The 19158-nt window shown below is 40.1% G+C and overlaps 1 protein-coding gene across 1 annotated transcript in view; it reads right to left on the bottom strand.

Annotated features, from left to right (window-relative positions):
* The window catches only part of LOC131237050 (1,4-alpha-glucan-branching enzyme 1, chloroplastic/amyloplastic-like), a 51524-nt gene extending 33893 nt beyond the window's left edge, over positions 1-17631 (bottom strand). The window contains exons 1-4 of the mRNA XM_058234689.1: positions 17406-17631; positions 4152-4271; positions 3755-3968; positions 3572-3641 (exon numbers count right to left, since the gene is read on the bottom strand). Of these exons, the coding sequence (XP_058090672.1) occupies positions 3572-3641; positions 3755-3968; positions 4152-4271; positions 17406-17480 (479 nt within the window). The 5' untranslated portion in view covers positions 17481-17631. The remainder of the gene's footprint in view (positions 1-3571; positions 3642-3754; positions 3969-4151; positions 4272-17405) is intronic.
* Positions 17632-19158: the final 1527 nt, after the last annotated feature.

The following is a 19158-nucleotide window of genomic DNA, read 5'->3' as shown; positions in this document are numbered from 1 at the left end:
CCCAGAAAGCGAAACCTGTAAGTCCCACTTGGAAGATTTCCAAGCAAAAAGGATACCACCAGAGGATCCCGTAGCGCCCAGAGAGACAAAATCAGTGTCTTGATCTCCCCATACCGTGTCCAGAAGTTTCTTTAAGAACAACGGAACTTTAGTTTCCTAAAGACAAAGAACATCCGGATGTTTTCTCCTAATAAAGCCTTTGATCAGGCTCCACTTCTGTCTGGAGCCCAATCCCCTAACGTTCCAAGAGAGAACTATCATTGGGGCACCGAGCTGCCCCGAGTACCCTTCCTAACACACCTAGCCGAAGACGTAGACGCAGTAGCCGTAGAAGATTGAAGCCGAAGAAGCTTTCTATTACTAGCAGAACGGGGGACGTGTTTGACTAGGATCTTCTGAGGAGGTAAGGGCCTACCCCTGTTCTCAATGTATTGGAAGAGACCAGTGTAGTCTTCTTCTCTATTGCCGAAGGAGAGGCACAAAGAATGTCCCACATTCCCCACTGCGTCTCTGATCCATTTCTTTTCATGGATTTCCTTGTAGATTTCATCTCTACTTTTCCCCTCCGACGAAGCCATGGAAGTATGACCCTGGTGCTGATGTGGAACATCTGGGCGCATCTGGAGAGGTTTTGCGACAATGACCTCCGTAGAGGTCTCTTCCTGGAACAGCATAAGGGGGCCTAGATCAGCCTAGTCCTTAGAAGCAGAGGTTGAGTTGATAGGTGAAGAAGGGATGGATGAGGCTGAGTCAGAAATTAGATTTTCTGCCATATCTTCATGTGAGATATCGTCGCCCTGGAGAGAGAGAGAGAGAGAGAGAGAGAGAGAGAGAGAGGGGGGTTATGGGAAGCAGGGATGGGAAAGAAAGATGAGGTAAGGTTAGGATGTTGTAGACGGTCGGGTCTGTTGGATTGAATAATCGGGTGCACCACGAATAAAGGGTTGGGATTGATCAGAACGAGTTCGGATAGCTTTAATGGGCCCCATTTATTCGGAGAGAGGGTATACCGAGAGGAGAAGGGACCCGCTTCAACCGACCCTACGTCAATGAGGGACGTCAGCCTTGGTGATGACGTTCGGACGTCCATCCAGTCAGCTTTACAGCCATCGAAAAGCCTCTCCGACGACATGCGTCGTGATCCCGTAACATCGCTTACGTCGTCATTAATGGAAGTCAGCCGATGGAAACAAGGGAGGCCACACGTCTGCACCCTAACAACCTAGCGGTCGAGCGGATCCTCTTCCCGATAAACAAGCGTTGAATCCTGGACACACATCGTCATATGCGTAGCCGCGGATCCTTTTGTGCCTGCTTCAGAGATATCGTCTGCAAGACGAGACCCGGATGCTGAGGAGCGGCTACCACGCGTCGTCTGAAGAGGCTGGACACTGTCGACGTATACAGGCACTGCAAAAGCTCTGACACCCCTTCAATTCAGTGGTCTGCTGGAGTACGTGGATTGAGATCCTTCTTCCCACCTAGCTTCCTGCAAGTTCAGCAATGGCTGACTCGCCGATTCCTTGGCTCTCCACACATCTCCCCATCAGGGCTGCGCCGATTGAGGGGATTCCTTCTGGATCAGTAGAAGAATAATACGATCGTCGATCTTTATAGGAACATGAGACGGGAAAGGGAGGCCTTTCTTTCTTCTCACCCGAGCACGAATGACGCTGAGTTCCGTCCCGAGTGTGGTCTTAGGGTTGATCTCAAGAAGAAAGTCTACTCGGGATGCGGCTTTAATGAGGAACTCATCGTACCAGCATTCCAGAGGAATATCCCAAATCAAGATCCATATGTTTTCTTTACCAAACATGGAAAATTCCTCCCACGGAATGACTCTACTGATAGGGCCATCAGAACACAGATGATCTGCCATTGTTAAGGTGTCCGGGTTGAAGCCTGGACAAACTCTCACCCATAAAAAGTCGTGGCCCAAAGGTTTGAAGTCAGAGAAGCCAAGATGGAGCCCTGTGCAGCGTCGAATCCATTCCCTAACTCCCGAAATGGATGCTCCTTCTTTAGTAAAAATGACCACGGATTTAGCTAACTCGGCTTGGTTTTTCTCGAAGATCCCCTGATCTACAACTATAGGGGAGTCCGACTGATCTTCGGCGCTATCAACACTGTCAGAGCTAAGCAGATCCATCCTTGGTTCTTCCGGCCTCTGAGAGGGCAAAGACGTTTCCTTGGGGTCTTGGAGAAGGGCGTCTCTAAAGGAGCGACCCATGGATTGAGATACAGGTTGGGTGGCCATAGCCGGAACTGCGGGCAGTTGCATCGTCACTTTAGACACGTTAAGGGTATCACGCTTCTGAAAGTATGAAGCAGTCAGGGATTCAGGACTATAGCGCGCCCTTTGAACTAGCAACTTCTTTCCGCCATAGCTAACACCGTGTAACATGGTCACTGCCCTGGCCAGTTCCGCCTCACTACCCATACGAACCAAAGCGAAACCGCGATACGCACCAGTGTCCTTATCCCTAGACATAACCACATCCATAACAGCTCCCGCTCGGCCGAAAATCCTCTCCAAATTGAGGGGGAACCAGCCATGGAGATATCCTTTGACATAGCAGGTTGGGAATGAAGCGTATTTATGTCGACCCTCACCTAACGGTTTTCAGTTCCTTATCCCTAGACATAACCACATCCATAACAGCTCCCGCTCAGCCGAAAATACTCTCCAAATTGAGGGGGAACCAGCCATGGGGATATCCTTTGACATAGAGGGTTGGGAATGAAGCGTATTTACGTCGACCCTCACCTAACGGTTTTCGGTTCCTATTCCTTGTGGGAGCTATCTTCCAGTCATTCTCACCGTTGGAATCAGTCGGCTCCCCGATTTTCCCCTTGCCTTTAACTTTGCCTATAGACATATCAGTATAAAGAAACGAAAATAAGACACAGGAGTTACATCGTCCTCGACGTCGCCGTCATCGTCGTTGTCGCCGTCGTGGTCATCGTGGTCGTCGTCGTCGTCGCAAGTTGGCACCGTTAGCCCATTGGCATTTTCTTTAACTCGCCATTGTTCCAATCAAATAACTCAGTGGCATTGAAAAGCATTGGAGAAAATATACCCTAACCTATATACCCTAAACCCTCAAATCACTATCCCTAAAATCATAAATCCTCAAATCCCTATATCAAAACCCTAAATTCCTAGTTCGCTAAATATTCTAAACTTAATTCCTTACATTCTCTAACCCTTAAAACAGTCCTCAACATGCAAAACCCTTAGAATTCAAGTGATTCCATGAATGTTCAGATTTAATACCTATGCTAAGTGGGAGTCCCACCTTCTAGGAATTTAGGGTGGGACTCCCACTAATACCTATAACAAGAAAAGAACAACATTAAGGCAATGCATAAGAAGACCATATGAAGGCGTCATGTGCACAGCCAGTCTCTCTCAAATTCAAGAATTCTTCTATAGCTGCATGTTTCTATGTAAAGCAGTTGTCTTTTATGACAACAAAACAGATGTACAACGGGCCAAGCTAACACGGAAGAAGATCTCAGATTCACACATAAAAAGACTGTATTGAAATCACATGGTTAGGTAACTCACTCTGCTGCAGGTGCCCACTCACGGTAGACAATACCATCTTGTTCTCTATTAAATCCAAACTTCAAATAACCTATGAAGAGTAGTACCATGTAACCAGTCAGAAGTTTCAGAGTTACTGCCAGTGCCTTAAAAAATCTTGTATTACAAGAGAAGCAAACCATGCAAGCTGTTTTAAAACTTGACCTTGTGCAAGTTCCTCGAGACTTCCTTCATGCTTTTCAATCAGCTTTTTCTGCTCCACGTATCTCTTTGATCTATATTTCAGGTGATCTTTACATTGTTCTAAGGCTGGATCCAACCCAAGGATGCCAATATTTTCGGTATCTTCTTCGATGGTTCTCATTACTGAACTATTATTGTCTTTCAAAATGGCTGCGATTGGAGAACCATGCTCAGCCTTGTAACCAAAGTCATGAATCAGAAACAGTAAGAAAACAGTATGATGGAAGAGACCAAAATATTCTTACCGAAGAAGCTCAGTACTAATATACAGGGAACAGTCATCAGTCATTTTTTTTCTTGTTATTAGAATATTTCATCATTCCTTAGTATTCTCACAAGCGGTAAATGATAAGTATACCTTCCGATATATTGATAGTCTCTGTGGCAACAGGAATGGAGAGTTCCCAACCAATCTCCTAGACCTATTGGATCCAAAAATTGGTTGTAGTTTGGCAAGAGATAGGTGTTCTCTTGAGACCTGTTGGAAAAGAAATGAACATTTACCTCTATAAAAAATAAAAATAAAAAAAAAACTTTAAACAGATATGCAAGCACATCAGTTAAACACCTTTTTCAAAATAACGCACATAGAGTAATCATGTTCGTTAATTCATCTGTCTAAGCATACAGTCTGCTTATAGTTACATTCAGTGCGTGGATGTCGAAGTATTTGTTTATGGGGTGCGTTCAAGTTGTATCTAGCAGATGTGGGGCTCGTAAGATTTATGAAGGCCATCAAAGCCGTCCATCAGATGCATCACCTCATATTACTCCAAGGTGCAAAAATCAGCCTGATTGAACACTCGAGTGGTCCACAACACAGGGAACAATGTGATGGGGGACGCCCACCCTTGACTAACAAAGGGACCCACCTAAATTTCAAAACAGCCTGATTTTTGTTTGAACCCTTCACCATAAGAGCGGTCTGAATGGCATGGATTTTATATACACAACACAGTGGGCTCTCCACGAAAATCGAGGGTGGAAGTTCCTCCCCAATTTGTTCCCTGTAGCATGGCCCACCTGATTCAGTGATCAGCCTGATTGTAGGACCTTGGGCGTAACAAGTGTTTGCGCATATAATGGATGGGTTGGATTTTATGCATGCATCACGTGGGCCACACATCTGGCCTGTGCCACCATAGCTTACGGTGGTACCCGTACCACTGGAGTGCACCCCTTTGTTTACATCATCAAAAATATCTATAAGCATGTTACACCAAAAAAGTATTTTATATTCCAATCACAAAGCAGTCCCTGCTCATGCTGCATTCCACAAACACTCAAGTGACTTTCTATTCAAATTGCCAAGAAACCAAGCAACAATCTGATGGCATTGAAACTTGTGTTTTCGAATAAAATTCCAATCCTCCAGTAACAAGAGTCCCTATGTTGCCGAAGTCCTAAATAGAGATTCAATTAATGCCCAAAGAGAGAGCACGAGCTGATCAGGAACCTCACATGGTTGCCCAAACTTTCCATAATTACATGCAGTCTGCTATCAGCAAGCTAGATATATGGACAAAGCAAACCAATGAAAATGCTTTCTTCCGCATATCAACTAAACTTTCATCTATATCACGCTCAACTGCCATGCTGGAAAATATTCTAATTCTTTATTCCCGCATATGATACATGACGGCTGAACCAACCTCACATACGCCCTCCTAACTGCTTAGGGCCAATCTTTTCATTGACCTTCCATGTCCTCCACCGATCCCCAAGAGGGAAAAAAAAGGACAGCCCCCCCCCCCAAAAAAAAAAAAAAAAACAAGAAAAAAAAAAAGCGTCTACATACATTGAGCAGAAGGAAGCAATCAATGAAGTTTCACGCCCTCATTCCTATCACAAACCTTCCATGCCCTCTATTTATCCATGGGACCACAGGGAAAGATTACAATCTAAAGCCATCTCATGTGCCTAGATTTGTTGAGCAAATCATCAAAGCAGGAGGAGAGTCGCTGTGTCCATCACATCGAGGACTAGTCCCATCCAACTTGCAAAGCCAACCCAACAGAGATTCTTATCATTCACAGACAGACAAGAAAGGCAGCTATTTAGGGATTACCATCGAACTCCATAGCATCCAGGAGTGGCCTCCACAACCATAAGTAAATTCAAGATTAATATAGGATTAAGGAATGAGTCCAAAGCAAACCAATGCATCAGAAGTCAAAATGCACTGATTGCATACCTAAAGGACTTTCTAGAACATAGATACTGTACCATTGTCAATGTCGTTTTCGCTGTCGTTGTCGTTGTCGTCATCATCATAATACCCTTGTCCCAGCAGTTTGGAGTTGATGTATGAATCTTGTTTCACCAATCACTCCTAAGGTTGTGTGCTTGGTAAGTGAATGAGACTTCACATCCCTTGCTGCCATCTCGATCCAAACCCTTTAGGTCTTCCCCTCATCCCAAGTTCAAGCCCTTCAGCTACACCCAACGCTGTTGTCCTTGCCGAGGCTGGCTTCAACTTTCACAACATATGGCTAAACCATCTCAATATGTTCTCCATCATCTTATTTCCTATTGGGACTGCTCCTAGGATGCTTCAGATGACCTCATTCTCAACTCTATCATAATCTTCCAACATAAGTCTCCATACCCTCATCTCTGCAACACTCATCCTTCCTTTACACCACCTCCTAATTGCCCCACACTCTACTCCATATAGCATGGCTATTGAATAGCAGTCTATTACAATCTTTCTTTGAGTTCCATCGGCATGCGGCAACCATACAGCACTTCAGAGAAAAATTTTGAAACTTGAGAAGTCAACTAGAAAGATTTTGAATCAAGTAACTCCGTCAAGTTTTTCCTAGTCTTGAACACCAAGACTCAGTAATATTTAAGATTTAGATTTTATAAATATTGTCAGGTCTTGGCAAGTCGAGTAGGGATTTATCACATTTTTTTTCAAATGTTGTTGATAGTCAAGTCAACCAAGTCATGATTAAATTGAGCTTTTTTTTTCAAGTCTTGAAATTTGATCGAGTCGAGTCAACTTTTCACATACATAGCTCTCGAGGCACACTTCCTCGTCATTCACCCAACTCTAATTTTGCCACAAACATCTTCAACAATCTCTCCATCATTTTAAATTATAAAGCCAAGGTAAAGAATTGTGTTGCTCTAAGGAATCTCTTGGATATTGACGTAGTTAAAACCTTACTTTTATAACTGTTCCCACTGAAGTTGCGTTCCATTTATTCATCTTTCTTAGTACCACTATTTCTAAACCTCTAGACTCTAGAGTCTTCCTTGTTCATTTACCAAAGATAGGGCTTAAATAGGGATGAATGGCGAAACAGGAAGAGGCTATGGTGGTCATGATGACAACTCTAGAGACTTCCTCCAAAACTCCAATTTTGTGTCCAAACACTCTCTAGTATCATTGGCTAGTGCCATGCCATCCGCAGCAACATAGATCAAGGATTGATCAGAGCAATTCTCCAATCTTTCCTTCCAAAAGAGCCTCCCCCTTCTGGATGCCAAATGAGCTTCCGCCAAATTAGGCACTACCCAAAACTCCAATTTTGTGTCCAAACACTCTCCAGTATCATTGGCTAGTGCCATGCCATCCGCAGCAACATAGATCAAGGATTGATCAGAGCAATTCTCCAATCTTTCCTTCCGAAAGAGCCTCCCCCTTCTGGATGCCAAATGAGCTTCCGCCAAATTAGGCACTACCCAACAAATGTTAAATGGATGTTAACCTCCCCCTTCTCATTCCCTCCTCAATTTGGTCCATTTCAAATCAATTACAATACTCAAAGAGAGAAGTGGATATTGAATAAATTGATTTCACGGTGCATTTAAAGTAAGAGAGACTCAGAAGGTTGGGAAAGGCACATGATGACCATCTTGTAACCTCTAGACACGGACATAATAAAACAAGAAAATGAAACAAAATGCAGAGAAATGACCTTTACGTACTACAGCCGGCAATCGGCCTCAACCTGGAAATCAATCAAAGAAAAAGCAGGCTAAGATAAGAGAGAAGTGGACATTGAATGAATTGATTTCACAGTGCGTTTAAGATAAGAGAGACTCAGCAGGTTGGAAAAGGCACATAATACTCATCTTGTAACCTCTAAACAAGGACATAATGGAACAAAAAAAAAAATTACTGAGAAATGACCCTCAGGTACTACAGCTGGCAATTAGCCTCAACCTGAAACTCAATCAAAGAAAAAGTAGGCTAATGATGTTTGTTTCTTCTATAAGAAGCTAGGCCTTCAAAAGAATGAATGCACTAAATTTAAAGAATAGCTCACAAAAAGGGTAAGAACTTTGTTCTCGTCAGTTTCAAATCTAATCTAGCTAATGTGTCAATGGATTCTTGAATAGATTTTGGTGCGTCTATTCACATATGCAATTTCATGCAACGCATGCTACAAAGCCGGCCACAACTGATGCAAAAAGATTAATTTATGAGGGCAATGACATAAGGGCAAAGGTGGAGACCATTGAAGTCTAAAGGCTTAGTTTAGTGTTAGGTTACATTTTGGATCTAGTAGATATTGTCCATGTCTTCCATAAGGCGTAATTTAATTTTTATTTCTTGTTTAGACAAATGTGATTGTATTTAAATTTGAAAATGGATAGCTTAGTATGTGTTTAAATGTGAAAATGGAAAGATCAGTTTATTGGACTTGAACATCTCGTATGTCTTTGGCTCAATACTTTACAGGGAAATAAGAGAGGCTCTAAGCAAATATTAAACTGTGAAAATTCCTCCATTTTATGGCACAAGTGATTAGGTCATATCTCTCGTGAGAGGATGGAAAGGCTCGTGCAAGAAAGAATTCTTCACTCTATAGACTTTACAGACCTTAACGTTTGTATTGACCGTATAAACAGAAAGCAAACCAGAACCAGGAAGAATAGTGCCATTCAAAGCATAGGACTCTTAAAAGTAATACATATAGACATCTGCAGATCATTCCCTATTGCATCTTGGAATGGGCATAAGTATTTTATTACTTTCATCAACAACTATTCTCACTATGAATACTTGTACCTTATAAATGAGAAATCAAATGCCCTAGATGCATTTAAAATTTATAAAGCTGAAGTTAAGAATTCACTCGAAAAGAAAAAAAAAAAAAATTTATTGTCTTCAGATCTTATAGTAGTAGTGAATAATATGGAAGGAGTGACGAATCAAGTCACAGTCCAAGGCCCTTCACTAAATACCTATAGGATTATAGCATCGTCACCCAATACGCCATACCTAGGACCCCATGCAAAATGGAGTAGTTGAAAGGCACAATCGCACCCTAAACAACATGGTGCAAAACATAATTAGTAATATTATGTTGCCAGACTCTCGGTGGGTGACACGATCAAAACCACAGTGCATATCCTTAATCAAGTCCTAAGGTTGTACCGAAAATCTCGTTTGGAAAGGGAGAAAACCTAGTTTGCGATATTTTCATGCATGGGATTATTCTACAAAAGCCAAACCCTATAATTTGCAAGAAAGAAAATTTGAACCAGGACAATTAGTTGCTTCTTTATTGAATACCCAAAAAGGTCAAAAGGCTTTAGATTCTATTGTCCTTCCCACACCATTAGGATTGTGGAGAATGGGAATGTCAAGGTGTCCCGTATCGGTATCGGTTGGCGTAACGGTGCCCTCCGAAACAGATACGGAAACGGGGGCGTAACGGCCTGTAACGGCGCAATTTATTTTTTTTTGCCAAAAAAATATGAAAAAATATGGATTAAATCCGGAATATTCTAAGCATTCCAAATATGCATTCATTTATGAATTGGAACATATTTATGGTGGTGTAACGGTCCACTCTTTGGTGAGAAGTTGTATCGGACTGTCTAATTAATTTTTTTAACCAAGTAACTTGAATTTGACTACAAAATTCATATATTTAATTTTCTAAATATGTAATTTATATACTTAACAACTTGATATCATTTCTCCCAGTAGTTCTTTAAAAAAATGAAATTAAATTCAGGTAGATGGCGTTGCCAATTTGGAGCTGACTTGGAGGACCAATCTATTCTCCAAATCAGCCTCAAATTCATGCCATTTATTGTCATTATCCCACTTATAAATTGATGGACATTTATTGGATAGTGAATCATTATAAAAATCAAAAATCAAAAATCAAAAGGCCCTATTTTAAAAAATAAAAGTCCACAAATTAACAATTAAAACTATTCAAACAATTTGATTTTGGCATTGTGAGTTAGCAATCGCAGTCCATAATTTAATTGCCAAATTTTAAGTTAATATATGTCTTGTGTACAATTTTTTAAGGCTTGAATTAGGAGGGACTCAGATTGTAAAGTGCAGCACACGTGTCAATGTTTTTTGGGCCCCACCCGTGATGAATGTGTTATATCCACACCGTCCATCCATTTTGCCAAATAATTTTAGGGCATGAGCCCAAAAATGAGGCACATCCAAAGCTCAAGTGGACTGCACCATAAGAAACAACAATAATTAAACGTTCACCATTAAAAATTTACTGGGGGCTAGAAAAGTTTTAGATCAAGCTGACATGTGTGTTTTCCCTTCATCCACATCAATGTGACCCAATTAACAAGTTAGATTGAAAATAAACATTACAGTGGACCTCAAGAAATTTTTAATGATGAGCATTCTATAACCACTATTTCCTATGGTGTGCTCCACCTGAGATTTGGATATTACTAATTTTTTGGATCCTGACCTAAAATGACATGGCAAAATGGATGGACGATATGGATAAAATATATACATCATGGTGGGGCCCACTCGGGTCTGATCAGATTGGATGGAAAATAAATGTTACCGTGCGCCCTACGAATTGTTTAACCGTGAAAATCATTATCTCCGCTGCTATTTTTGGTGTGGTCCAGATGATCTCTGGATATAATTCATTTTTTGGGTGGTGCTCTAAAATGCTCTCTGAAAATAGATGAACGGTGTAGATGTAATAAATACATCACTGTGGAGCCCATATAACTTTGATCTCCTTTGAACCGTTCGTACAACTCGGAGCTCGAGGAGTGTCAGCGCTCGTCTTTGCGTGACACGTACCTACAGCAGCTAGCTGCTGCAAATAAAAAAAAAATGGGGAGAGAGGGAAACCAAAAAGAAAAAAGGAGGGAAAGAAGAGGGAAAGGGGGAAAGAAGAGATTGAGAGAGAGAGAGAGAGTGTGTGAGAGAGAGAGAGAGAGAGAGAGGAAGAAGAAGAAGAAGAACAGGAAGAAGCCGCAGCCGCAGCAGGGCGCAACTACAGCCGCAGCCGCAGCTGCCCAAGAAGAAGAAGAAGAAGAAAAGAAAGGAAAAAAGGTAAGGTTTTTTTTGTTTTTGTGTTTTTTTTTTTTTTTTAGAGCCCGTAACAGCCGTTATGGGTCCGTAACGGACGTAACGGCCGTTACGGTCACAGAATTCCGTAACGGCCATTTTGACCCTGTATCGCATAACGGGTCCCACCGTTACCGTTATGTATCGGTCGTTACGGCCGATACGTAACCGATTTGGGATACCCTGGGGAATGCTAGGTTTATTGAGGACAATGAAAATAATGGGAGTACAAATTTACCAATGGAATATTGTATTTAAAGAAGAGTGAACCGTGATTCTCACCATAGTTGTTCCTAGTAACGTGGCAACTCGCCTTGTATTTGAGCCTAAAATCGCTACATATCACCATGTAGAACCTCAAATACAACCCACTAAAGAGGAAATACAAAACTCAATTCAGAATAATGAGCCATTAAGAAAATCACAAATAGAGAAAAGATCTACAATCCCCTTTGCAAGATCACGAGTTTGACATAGCGGTGGAAAAGGATCCCGTATCTTTTTCATGAGCCAAATAGAGTGCCAACTCTTCCCAATGGTTTGACACCATGAAAGATTAATTAAAATCTATAAAGGACAACAAAGTCTGGGACAGTGTTGGATTGCCCAAAGGGGTTTAAGCCGATTAGTTGTAAATGCCTATTCAAAACCAAGCAGGATTTTAATGGTAATATCAAAGAATGCAAAGATAGATTAGTTGCTAAAGGTTTTAATCAGCGCAAAGGAATTGATTTTAAAGAAACAATCTCTCCATTATTAAAGAAAGACTCTTTTAGGATTATAATGGTCCTTGTTACTCATATGGATTTGGAGCTACAGCAAATGGATGTTATAATTATATTTCTCAATGGAGATCAAAATGAAAACATATATATGAAACAACTGAAATGTTTTGCAACCAACGGCTCAAAACATCTGGTCTACAAACTTAAGAAATCATTTATAAGTTGAAACAAGCATCACACTAGTGATACCTGAAATTTCATGAAGCAATTTCCTATTTGGTTTTATAGTAAATAGTGTTGATGAGTATATTTATCTAAAAACCAATAAGAGCAAATTCATGATCTTGATCTTATATGTTGATGACATTTTATTGTCTAGTATCTTTCAAAAAAAAAAAGACATTTTATTGGCTAGTAGTGACATTGGAATGCTGCGCAAAACTAAGAAATTTAATATCAAATTTTTTAGAAGAAAGAATTTTTTTCACGCCACTTTTGTCATCGACATTGAGATACACCATGACAAATCATGTGGACTGATTAGATTGTCACAGAGAACCTATATTGATAGGATTCTCAAAAGGTTTGGCATGCAAGATTGTGCTCTTGGCAAAGTACCTATCATGAAGGGTGATGAGTTAGCCCTAGAATGTTGAGTAGGGTGTCTTTTCAATCTAGGGATGCACGATTAGATAGCCACAAAGAAAATATTGTGCTACTTACAACAGACAAGGGACTTTACACTCACATATCGAAGATCCGATCATCTAGAATTGTTTGAATACACAGATAGATTTTGTTGGCTACCTCGATAGCAAGCTTGCTACACTTTCATGATGGTTGATAGAGCTATGTCATGGAAAAGCATGAAACAATCTATTACGGCCTCATTTATTATTAAAGAAGAATACGTAGCCTGTCACAAAGCCACAAATCAAGCAATATGACCTCAAAGTTTTTTTCCTAGTTTATGGGTCACAAAGCTAATCCTAAAACCATTCAGAAATCTATATGACAATTCAACTGCAATTAACTTCTCCAATAACAACAAGCACTCGTCCAACTCAAAGCACATTGACATAAAATATCTTGTTGAGAAGGAGAGGGTAGAGAATCGTCAAGTGTCTGTTAATGTAGGACATGAAATTAAATATGGAATGCAAGAGATCAAGCTTGAGATTATACCAATTTTAAACAGTCAAAAAATTTCACATCCTACATACTATCTAACATTCAAAAAGGGGAATCCATGGGGGTCCAAGCCTACACAACTTTAGTGCTGGATCAAATAAAATTATAAGCCAAACGTGCCCAAAGGAGTATAAGAATCATCCATTCTTATAAAGGATTGTTCCCAACTCAAGAGATTCACTAAGTTTCAATTTGGGAGAAAATCTAGGGTTTGAAAATTGAGGATAATTGGGATTTGAGACTCTTTAGGGTTAGGGATTTGGATTAAGGGGTTTTTTTAGTCAAAAGAGAAAGAAATAGAGGAAAAAGAGAACTTGGAATGAGCCACGGGCGGTGGACCGCAAATGGGCCTGGACGCACGTGCGTGACAAGTCGTCCGCATGTGTGTGAGGCCTACAAAGTCGAAAACCGACTTCTAGGCTGGGATCGGCCAGGGATGGGTTACCTCCATACCAAGTTTCACATCGATCCATCGCAGGGTGTGTGAGTAGTACTCCGCTGAAGTTTCAGCCCCTCAGATGGGCCAGAATCTGAAAATCTATTTGTGCACTGCTGTAGAAGAAAACTTGGATACAAAAGTTGGTGAATTTGAAGGTGGAAAGGGTGTAGAGGGTGATGGATATGGTGCGTAAGAATGTGAAGATGATTTGGAGCGGATGTGGCTTCCCACCACGGTAGTTAGCCCTTCGAGGAAGGGAGGGCTTCGCACCCAATTCGATTCTTCAACCCAAAGAGAGAGAGAGGAAGAAACGTAGGAATCTTTATTCATAAAACATCATTGCAATACCTACATGGGATTGCTATATTTATAAGAAAACCCTAAACTCAAAAAAGACAATTACTCTTGCACCATGTGCGCGCACTAATACAAAAGTTAAAGCAAATAAATATTAATATAAGTAATCAAAGCCATTCATGAAGTTTCTAATAACAAAAATAGTCAAAACTCAAAATCATAGATCATCTAAAGTAGTGGGTCACAATCATGAGATCTAATGGTAGAATCTGTGATGATCGGGTCCACTCCAATACTCCATAACGCAGCCTCTAATTATGAGGCCCTCTAAAGATGTCGTCATCGATCCAAATGGAAAGTAGGGCCCGCCTCCTTGAATACGTGCGTAGAGGGGGCGTGTGTGTTGAGTGTGAAATATTGCATATTTCCCCCTATTTATACCTTGGTTTTATAAACATGATAGTGCTTAATCGATTTAATTATGCATGTTTTCATATGCGAAATGATTTCAAGAGCTTAAAGGTGAAATTGATGCCAAAATGAAGATTTATGCTCAAAAGATTACTGAATGAGGATTTAGAGATTTGGAAGTCATTAATGAAGAATTCACATGCCAAAGATCCAAGAAAGCCAAGTGAGGAATGAAGAGAATCAAAGACTTGAAGTGAAGAAAAGGAATCATGAAATTGTCCTAAAAACAAACATATTCCTGAAATTGTCCTGAAAAGGATTCTGAAACTTTAAGTCTATTTTGGGAAACCGCGTAGAGTGCGTAAATTTGAGGCGGTTTCTAGATTTTTCCAACTTGGTGCAAAAGTTAAGAGTTCCACAACTATAAATAGGACTCCCTAAGATGCTCCAAAGCATCTTCTAGGGTTTGGAAAGGTCTCAAGGAGCATAGCACAAGGGTGGAGCAACTGTCAAAGAATTTTTCTTCTTCGCTAGTTAAATTTTCATGCTTTGTTTAAGAGATTTGGTTTCAATCATGTCTATGGTTGCTTAAACCTCTTAACTAGGGCTAAGAGATAAAGCTTGTAGCGTGTTAGGATGTTTATTTTGCTTTGATTATTATTCTTATTGAACTTCATTGATTTCTAGTTTGATATTAAGGGAATATTTTCAGTTTTCTATAATTTATTGTGACCCAAATTACAATAGATGTTGTGATAGTTTTGGATATCTTCTTTTCCTGTTTTAAGATAGTGAGATTGGCAAATCCTGTTGCTCACCATCATCTCCTGGGCATGGTAGGGTGATGGAATCCCTTCCAATCTTCACAATTCTCCTCCATTGAGAATTACGTTAATGAAAAGTTCAGATTTAATTTAAATTACTTTATCTTCCAATTGGATAGGATAAGACTCCAATTCCAATTGTGTTTATTGAATCAAGCAAGGTAGCATCTTGATAGCTACAAGGGGATCCTTGGCACCCTAGTTCCCACTTTTAAATTCATAAGTTTTAATCAACATCATTCACCATTACTCTCAATTATTCAAATTTCAATTTAGGCTTTTTTCTAGTTTTAGTTATTTTCATAATACGTACAAGTTTAGTCCTTGTGGATTCAACCTCGGTCTTACCGAGTTATTACTACATCGCGACCCTACACTTGGGGTTGTGAACAGTGTGCATGATGTCCCCATCATCTGTAAAACTCATTGGCACGAAATAGATGATATGAATCCACTCACTAGAAGCTTTTCTATCACGCTATTTAAGGAACATGTAACTTCTTTGGGAATAGTCGATCCCAGAGATATATTTGAGTAGTGAAAGTTTAGCTTGATTTGATTAATGTACAAACATTTAGAGATCTCAATTATTTATTATTGATGATTCTGTTATACAGTTTATTTCCTGCTTCACTTTTAGTATGCACATGCATTATGAGTAAGCAAAAAAATTTAGTCCCATTGGAGCGTACCACTCTTAACAGAGGCGGTTGGACTTGGACCACTTGGAGATAGGCATGTGTGATCACATTAGGCATACAATCTCCATACCACACTTCCATGTCATAGATCTATATCGTTAGGATTACTAGCACCCGTGACCGTTATTTGTCTCACTTGTAAAGATTAATGTTGTGATGACTAGTAACTATCATGATCCAATATTGGTGGTCTTAATGGACGAGATCTAAAAAACCTTGCTCATATCATCCAACGGTAGTGATTTAAAATTTTGTGGGTACCCATTAGAAGGTTTCAAAGAAATATGTTTTATAAATAGTATTAAAAAATCTTTTCCGAAAGTTTGACATTGATCAATGTAGCCCAAGTGTGAGAATGTAAGATTTCTATTAGGTGGGCCTTAAATTATCAACGGATTAAATTTATCAAACACAATAATCGTTTGACTATTTGGATTTAAGCACACCGGTGGGCCCCATCTAAGTTGTGATCGATTCAGATACGTACAAGTGGTGGTGCTTTCCCTATTCCTACATATGCAAGTAACTTCATATGGACATGGATTCTTTAATTGTGGAGATATGTGGAGTTGCAATGGATTAAATGGGTGGAAGTTGCAGAAAATCAAGTCCATCCTCATCAACAGTCAAAGGGGATGGCATCCTATTCAGGTAGGTGATTGAGATTAATCTCTATCCTCATCGATCCTCATCCAAAGAAACTACTACCATTATGGTATGTGAATAGTTCCATAGATCTCCATGTTTGTTGCAAAGGGTGATGCATGATTGCGCAAATTAAGGTTATCATCCAATTGAGCAGAAAATCAAAACCCATTTGCAGAAATCAAAATGATCCAAGCGCCATCAATGAATCCAACTAAGCAGAAAATCAAGACTCATTTGCAGAAATCAAAACAATCCAAGTGCCAACCATGAATCCAACTGAGCAGAAAATGAAGACTACTTTGCAAAAATCACAACAATCCAAGCACCACCCATGAATCCAACTGAGCATAAAATCAAAGACCCATTTGCAGAAATCAAAATGATCCAAGCACCAACAATGAATCCAACTGACCAGAAAATCAAGACCCATTTGCAGAAATCGCGATGAACCCACGCTGCCCATGAATCCAACCGAGCAGAAAATCAATACCCATTTGCAGAAGCCACAACAATCAAAGCACCACCAATGTGTCGAACTGAGCAAAAACAAGATCCATTTGCAGAAATCACAACAAATCCAATCACCACCCATGAATCCAACTGAGCAGAAAATCAAGACCTATTTGCAGAAATCACTATGATCCAACTGCCACCCCATGAATCCAACTGGGCAGAAAATCAAGACCCATTTGCAGAAATTACAACAATCAAAGTGCCACCCATGAATCCAAACGAGCAAAAATCAAGACCCATTGGAAGAAAACACAACAAATCCAATCGCCACACTTCGATCCAACTGAGCAGAAAATCAAGACCCATTTGCAGCGCCACCCATGAAAGAACTGAGCAGAAAATCACGACCCATTTGCAGAAATCACAACAATCAAAGCGCACCCCATGAATCCAACTGAGCAGAAAAACAATACCCATTTGCAGAAATCACGACAATCCAACCACACATATATAATATACGATTCATATCCAAACGCAACTATCAGAGAGAAGAAAGAATGGAATAAGAGGGGGAGGAAAACAAGACCAGAAGCTGATCATACCTTTGTAGAGGAAACGCGGGAAGAAGGATAAGAGCTAAGAACAGAAGCTCGGGAGGAGAGAGAGTGAGAGTGCATGTTTTTTCTCTATTGCAATGGGATTTCTTATGCGGAACCAGAAGCTGCTTCGAGACTGAGCAGAAACGAATTTTCACAGCTCTTCATCGCTTGTCTTAGATCGTTCCATACTTTTCACACTTTTCTCCTCCTTTTTTTAATTTTTTTTCCTCTTCTTTTTTACTCTTTCTCTGGATCGCCATGAATGGGGAAAAACTTTATACTCTGGCGGAGTTGATGGATGATACGCAGGCATTATAAATTACTTTAAAATTGCACACGTGGCATAAAAGTGGTCGAATTAAGCAGAAAAAATTATGGAACCCGGTTTAGATGCAACATGAACCAAAAATTCCAATTATCGGATTGGTGGACATTTATTGGACGGTTGAAAGTGAAAAATTCCAACGGTCATCTATAAAAAACTGTCCAAGAATCAGAGGTTCGGATTATTCATCCAATCTGATCCTGGGATTGTAAGTTGGAGACAGTGGATGCACAATCTAGCCGGTTTTATTTGAGGTAATACGTTCCACGTTTAGAAATTATGAGTGCCTGTGTATTAAGCGTCATACGCAACCTGAGTATCATATAACTCCACGTCCTCCGTCGAATTATCGATCCATGAATTAGGGATTTATTTGATGCTCTGCAGATTATGACTCTTGATACGCAGGCACTCAAAACTTATAAACATATCACATACTAACTCAAACTAAACCAACTAAACCCTGAAAAGACTTTTTCTACGTCACAGTCCCGTAATCATATTCATTGAAGAATTCTAACCGCCGATTGCTGGATACTTATCGGTTGAAATAGGATCGTTGGATATTGCTGGATAGTTATCCGTTGAAATAGGATCGGTGGATATTTTTCATTTTTAACCGTCCAACAAAAGTCCGCGAATCCGATGAGGAGGTGGTCAAATAAGCGAAATTTTTGCCCTCTCTCTCCCAACACACACACACACACTGAACTGCACACTATATGTTACATTGATTCAAAATTTTGGTGGGCTATGGAAAAAGAAAGTAATTTACTTCCTTAATTTGCCTCTCTCTTTGCTATGGTTTACCAGATTTTTATATAGGGGTGAAAATTATTCCCTATAATTTCATGGGATACGGGATAACATGGACAGTTAGGATTAGAACCCTTGACACATGTGCAAAAGTGCCCGTGCACAAGTGAGCATGCGTCTATGCATACATATAAACTAAAACGTAATTTCTAACATTTAATTTGGATTAACTGTTTGCATAAGCTGCATGCAAATTCTAAGTGATGTATAAGTGCATGCATGTCATCCATTGCACTTGGCCAGAGTATAAATGTTTTTCTCAGGAATTATTTGTATGAATCTATGAGGGGACGTGATCCGTCACCCGTGTTTTTAAACGTATATACGCGGCTTTTTAGTTATGGACGCGGATTAGATACAGAGTAGCGAGTCCGTTGCTGAAATGGTGTCGCCAAGTTACGTAGGCCCCATTATATGTATGTGTTGTATCCACACCGTCCATTCATTTTGAGATATCATTTTAGGGCATGAGCCAAAGAATAAGGTACATAAAAATCAGTGGTGGACCCCACCACAAAATAGTGAGAAGAGTGATTCCCACAATTGAAACTATCCTGAGGCCTACCATAATCTTTATTTGAAGTCCAATCTGTTCACAAGTTAAAAAAGATACCA

This window comes from Magnolia sinica, chromosome 2 (assembly GCF_029962835.1).
Source record: "Magnolia sinica isolate HGM2019 chromosome 2, MsV1, whole genome shotgun sequence".
NCBI lineage: Eukaryota > Viridiplantae > Streptophyta > Magnoliopsida > Magnoliales > Magnoliaceae > Magnolia > Magnolia sinica.
Note: the sequence above shows the minus strand (reverse complement) of the source record. Positions and strands in the feature narration are given on the sequence as shown.